Raw genomic sequence first — 6,029 nt, 5'->3', positions numbered from 1 at the left:
ATTGATTGCTTCTGTTGTCCTCATTTGTAAGTCGCTTTGGATAAAAGCCTCTAATAAATGACTAAATAAATAAATAAATAAACCTATGGTCTTGCCCTTATATAAAAGTAACAATAATGGTTTCACTTTATTTTGACGGCTCCTTTAATTCATTGTTGACTATAAGTAACTTTGCACCTACATATCTATTAACTCTCATTAGAGTATTAGTAGAGTGTTAGGTTAGGGTTACGGTTGGTACATGTACTTGCAAAGTTACTTATAGTCAGCAGATAGTCCGTTGAGAGAGATTAATCACAGTCTACTAATACTCTGATGAGAGTTAGTTGACGTACACTGCCGCTCAAAAGTTTGGGATCAGCTTTTTTATTGAAGTCTCTTCTGCTCATCAAGGCTTTATTTATTTGATCAAAAATACAGAAATGTTATTACAATATGAAATAATGGTTTCTATTTTAATATCCTTTAAAATATAATTTATTTTTATGATGCAAAGCTGAATTTCCATCATCATTACTCCAGTATAAAGTGTCACATGATCCTTCAGAAATCATTCTAATATGCTGATTTATTATTAGAATTATCAACAGTTGTGCTGCCAAATATTTTTTTGGAAACTGCGATACTTTCTTCAGGATTCTTTGATGAATAAAAAGTTAAAAAGAACTCATTGCCAACAACATTTATTCAAAATATACATCTTTGCTAACACTTCTTAACAATTTAACACATCCTTGCTGAATAAACGTTTTAATTTCTTTCAAAAAAAAGAAAGAATAAATATTTACCGACCCCAAACTTTTGAAAGGTAGCGTATATTGTTAGAAAAGATTTCTATTTTAAATAAACGCTCTTTTTATCTTTTTATTCATCAAACAATCCTGAATTAAGTATCACAGGTTCCAAAAATAATAATAATAATTATTAAGCAGCACAACAGTTTCCAGCACTGATAATAAATCAGCATATTATACTGATTTCTGAAGATCATGTGACACTGAAGACTGGAGTAATGATGCTGAAAATTCAGCTTTGCATCACAGAAATAAATTAGATTTTAATGTATATTAAAATAAAAAAAAACGTTATTTTACATCATAATAATATTTCACAATATTACATTTTTTCCTGTATTTTTAATCAAATAAATGCAGCCTTGATGAGCATAAAAACTCCTTTAAATAACACGAAAAATCGTTCTGATCCCAAACTTTTGACCGGTAGTGTAGCTGCAAAGTTACTTATTGTCAACAGAATGCTCAAAAGGGACCATCAAAATAAAGTGTTACCACAATAATTAATAATAATAAAATCTGTTTTAACATACATTAAAATGCTTACAATAAACACCAACACAAACGATAACACCCTAATCGCCTCCCACGGCAAATCAGTAAAATATAAAGACATTACTAAGACTAAAATGACCAGAGTTGTAACATTATTAAGATGAATAACCTGCGGAATCTGTATGATTTATTCAGCGTTCCGGATGAGACACTAGCTCTGCATCCCCTGCGATGAACAAAATACATTTTAAGAGCTTTTAGAACAATCACAGAATATGTGATAACATTCAGATAAACTAAAGAACATAACCGTCTCAGCGTACTCACCTTGAGATAGCAAACGTTAAAATACAGTTTCACTTGCAGCTGCACTACATTCATTTATTCACATTACTGTTCCGGAAGTAATACAGTGCGGACCAACTTCCTGTGAGCGAGTTTTATTTTTTAATGCTCTTAAAAATAAAAATTATGCATAAAAGAGGAAATGTGAGTGACAAAGATCTGTTCTTTACAAAATGATTCACAAATGAACGATTTGTATTTTATTTGCATACAATTTAGCCACATATGTGTCGACTTGATATTCAACATTAGTAGTAATAAGAGTATTCATGCATACATTTATTTCTCTGTTTATACGTTTATGTACTTATTCTTTTATTTATTTTCACATGTAATTATATAGATAAATTAATTATTTAAATTTAGATATTCGTATCCTGGGATGCCTTTATGTGGCCGCATAGTTTTGAGAATAACACGATAATTGTCAGTGATGTACATATATTGCATAATGTACACAGTTTTATCATAGAGGCTGATTACAGCGGCCATGTAATGGAGAAAAGTGGTCAGACTCGCTGCTGTATACACATCCATTTATTCCATTTAAGTCGTGTTTTCATTATTAAACAAACATGTTATCAAACCACCAACTTCCAGCATTCCCAATTGCAATTTAATAGCTCATATGAATAAGTGCCACATCCCCGTTTCATTAAAACCCCTAAGCTGCCACTGTCTGTTATTCATTCTCAATCGGCTTGCTCACAATGCAAATGTCACACTTCAACCTTGAACAGCTAGAGTAAGTTGTCTTTTAAGCATTTTTTCCTCTTTGCATTTGAGAATTAAGTCCGATTTGATTATTTGAAGACTAAAGGGCAAACAACACTTGTGTGGATGTCCTTGGCAATGACAGAGGAATGCATTTAAAGTCACTGTGAAGAGAAAAATAAAAGATTTTAAAAAATCAGTATATATTGCTGGTTCCAATTTCTTTCATTGGCTGAAACAGATCGACAAACATCAGACGACATGCTGACACATACCACCGGCTCACAGAGAGTCAGCGTAAAGAGCTGGAGGCGGCAGGAGATCAATGTCTGCAAACTGGAAGTTTTCTGCCTCTCTGTCATGAACACAGGGATAAATAAAGACGAGACATCATTTTAAGAAAAAGACATGATCACACAAGGCAGGCTTTGCCGTCTCGGTTTCTTTAAATGATTAAAAACGTGATTATTTAATGATTAATAAGTAAGATAGGATGGAGATTCTACACTGGGACATTTTAAAGAAGAAGAGTGTGAGAATTGTATTATACAAGCTAAAAATATCACTGTTCATTTAGATTTTTAACAAAATTACAAGATATCACGATTAATCAAATGTAGCAGACAAGTGAAACATTGAATAGATATGACAAAATGTGGCTTTAAAAACAATATTTTTTTAAATAAAAGCTTTCCATAGATGTATGGTTTGTTAGGATCGGACAATATTTGGTTGAGATACAACTATTTGAGAATCTGGAATCTGAGGGTGCAAAAAAATCTAAATATTGATAAAATCGTCTTTAAAGTTGTCCAAATGAAGTTCTGAGCAATGCATATTACTAATCAAAAATTAAGTTTTGATATATTTACGGTAGGAAATTTACTAAATATCTTCATGGAGCATGATCTTTACTTAATATCCTAATGATTTTTGGCATAAAAGAAAAATCGATAATTTTGACCCATACAATGTATTGTTGGCTATTGCTACAAATATATCCCAGCGACTTTAGACAGGGTCACAAATGACCCATATAATCGCATATTTATCATCACTAGCAAGAATCGAGTCACTTTAATCACATATCACCAGTGCTCCCGAAAAAGCAGTGAAGAACACTACATTAAAAACATCTTGGTTACTATTGAATATTTCTTTGAATTGTCTTCAAATATTGGTGTGCACCGACTGGACATGAACACATGTTTGTACAGCTGTGCGTTGATCTGTAGCGTCAAACTACTCACTGTGTCTGGGTGTCTTCAATACTCCAGTCACTGAAAGGATGATGAGCAGAAGAGCTGCTATCGACTGAGGAGAGAGAGGAAACATGATTGACAACAACACAGCACAAAATATAATCTCAACACTGAGAAAGTGAAAATGCATACTTACACATCTCAGGCATAGAGACCGCTTTGATCTGACTCCTAGAAAGAGAACAATACAGAGAACTAGATCGGTGCACAGTTCAGATAAACAGCTCAAATCCATTCTATGAGACAAAGTTGAGGCTTACACATTTTCAGCAGATAGCGACAACGTGTCATCTTCTTCATACATCCATTCCTCGCTGTCATCAGTGACTGGACGAACACATTTGACAATGTATTGACATGCATCAGGACTTTTGCAGTGGCAGGCCAAAACACTGGCGCCAATGCACTTTTCTCAAATAATCCACAATTTCATCCAGAAAGTGAAATGATAACATATTTTGATATCCACATATTTCTTCGTCTTCGCTGCACGGTTGAACAAAGACGAAAAACGGTCGTGCCTAACAACGCCCCTTAGCTGTTATAAATTCACTGTAAACCACGGCTTCACGGGGCGTATTGCTTTAATTTACTAAGGCATTTTGGAGGCAAATTCATACCCAGTTTCAGGAAGCAGGGCCTTTCAGGACCTAAACACACTTCAAAAAGCACCCAGGAAAGGTTCAAGACTAAACAATGCACTGTTCTGAAGTGGCCAGCAGTGAGTCTAAATCCCATTAAAACATATGGAGAATAACTGGAGCGCTTTTCACAAACTGCCAGTACAGAGATGCAGGAAGATCAGCGGATGGTTATACCATATAATGACTCTAGAGCGTAAATTTTGGCAATGCCATTTTTATTTTCTGATTGAAATATTAAGTGAAAAAGAATCACGGAGATCAGACATTTAAATTTCAATTCATTTTTTGAGAAAATTGTAGGTTTAAATAAAGTGCAAGGGTGCCAATATTTTTGACCTCGACTGTATAAAGAAAAGAGAAAACTTACAGCTACTTGTAAGCACAGGATTCTGATGAGAGGACCTGCAAAGATCAAACCATGTGAAATTTAGATCCACAGGTCATTGTTGCACTCACTTTTTTGGCATGATGTGCTCTACAAATTCTGTTATATGATATAGGAGCCACATTGTGTAAAACCGTTATAGATTGCAGCAGTGCAGTGTCTGATTTGAGTCATTACTAGATGTTACTTGATTTTAACCTCTGAGCTTTCCATTTTATCATGAGACGTAATAATACTTCTGTTTTGGGAAGCAACATTCTACGGACATTGAATTTATTTTGGATGCCGGCCATCCATAAAGTTTAGTATTAAAAACTATATACACATATGATGTGCATATTTTAGAAAACAGGGTGGCTGATGGTTGATCTGAACGCAAAATAATAAATTCACAACATTGCTACAATAAAATACACTATGTATTTAAATATTTACTAAACTAATTTGAAAATGAACTAAGTTGGAAGTATTTCAACGTTCTAATTTATTTTGTCCTGTAATCTGTTATAAAGTCAGTCAAAGCAAAAATTGATCATCGATTGCTTCCAGTTCACACAGATTTTCACACAACATTCAAATTATTAACAAACTTTTTTTGTCATTGTATCTATGTTTGACAACAACACTACACCGGTTTGGTGACAGCGCTTGCCTTTAGTTAAAAGTTAAAGCAATTGTAAGTTGTTTTTAATATGGCTTCAACAACACTCCTGCTATTGCTGCTTGCAGCTATATTTATTATTATTTATTAATATTTATTATTGGCTGGCCTTCCAGCCACTGCAACTAAGCAGTGCAGATGATCCAGAATGCAGCAGCACATATGGTCTTCAGTCAACAGAGAGAATGGTTTAACTGTACACCTTCACTGCGTAGGTCTACCTTGTTAATTTAATGCATGTTTTTCTAGGTATGAACATGCTGTCCGTTTTTGGTTTGTTCTTTACCTGCTGCTGATACTAATGTTATCTCCATCGGTTTGGCCTCGTCCGGCGGCCTGTGATACCTTTTTTCCGAGCTCAAGCATCTCCTTAATGTTCAACTCCACGTTCATCACAGATATGTAGCCATCTATAAACACAAACACAGAATCAAGACATTTGCCTCCTCCCTGCATCAGTAAGACAAGTGAAGCTGTATCAGCAATAGGGTTGCAAAGGGGTGGAACATTTCCGGTAAATTTCTGGAAACTTTCCAAAAATCCCTGGAATATTCCAAAAAAAATCCTGGAAAGTTTACAAAATTTCTGGAATATTTCCGAAATTTTCCACCTTTTTGCAACCCTAATCGGATGAATTAAATGCTTACATTTTTTGTAATCGGTCTCTAAATGTTTGTATCTCAGGAGATACGTCGCCCTTTTAGGGGTATAAATCAAGATATAAAACAC

The 6,029-nt window shown here is 34.3% G+C and overlaps 2 protein-coding genes across 4 annotated transcripts in view; both read right to left on the bottom strand.

The window, feature by feature from the left end:
* The window catches only part of gpaa1 (glycosylphosphatidylinositol anchor attachment 1), a 15,385-nt gene extending 13,692 nt beyond the window's left edge, over positions 1–1,693 (bottom strand). Inside the window, exons 1-2 of the mRNA XM_016493032.1 lie at positions 1,617–1,693; positions 1,459–1,515 (exon numbers count right to left, since the gene is read on the bottom strand). The gene's annotated coding sequence lies outside the window, so the exon portion shown is untranslated. The remainder of the gene's footprint in view (positions 1–1,458; positions 1,516–1,616) is intronic.
* A 463-nt stretch (positions 1,694–2,156) lies between these two features.
* The window catches only part of LOC107693593 (uncharacterized), a 9,740-nt gene continuing 5,867 nt past the window's right edge, over positions 2,157–6,029 (bottom strand). Inside the window, exons 11-17 of one of the 3 annotated variants that reach the window (XM_016493037.1) lie at positions 5,587–5,710; positions 4,622–4,656; positions 3,871–3,937; positions 3,747–3,781; positions 3,599–3,662; positions 2,624–2,703; positions 2,157–2,512 (exon numbers count right to left, since the gene is read on the bottom strand). In XM_016493037.1, coding sequence (XP_016348523.1) covers positions 2,631–2,703; positions 3,599–3,662; positions 3,747–3,781; positions 3,871–3,937; positions 4,622–4,656; positions 5,587–5,710 — 398 coding nt within the window. In that variant the 3' untranslated portion in view covers positions 2,157–2,512; positions 2,624–2,630. Of the gene's footprint in view, positions 2,704–3,598; positions 3,663–3,746; positions 3,782–3,870; positions 3,938–4,621; positions 4,657–5,586; positions 5,711–6,029 lie in introns of all 3 variants that reach the window. The other 2 variants (XM_016493038.1, XM_016493039.1) reach the window with 2 other exon arrangements.

Source organism: Sinocyclocheilus anshuiensis, unplaced genomic scaffold, assembly GCF_001515605.1.
Source record: "Sinocyclocheilus anshuiensis isolate Anshui unplaced genomic scaffold, SAMN03320099.WGS_v1.1 scaffold1934, whole genome shotgun sequence".
Taxonomy (NCBI): domain Eukaryota; kingdom Metazoa; phylum Chordata; class Actinopteri; order Cypriniformes; family Cyprinidae; genus Sinocyclocheilus; species Sinocyclocheilus anshuiensis.
The sequence above is the reverse complement of the archived record's forward strand: the minus strand, read 5'-3'. Positions and strand labels throughout refer to the sequence as shown.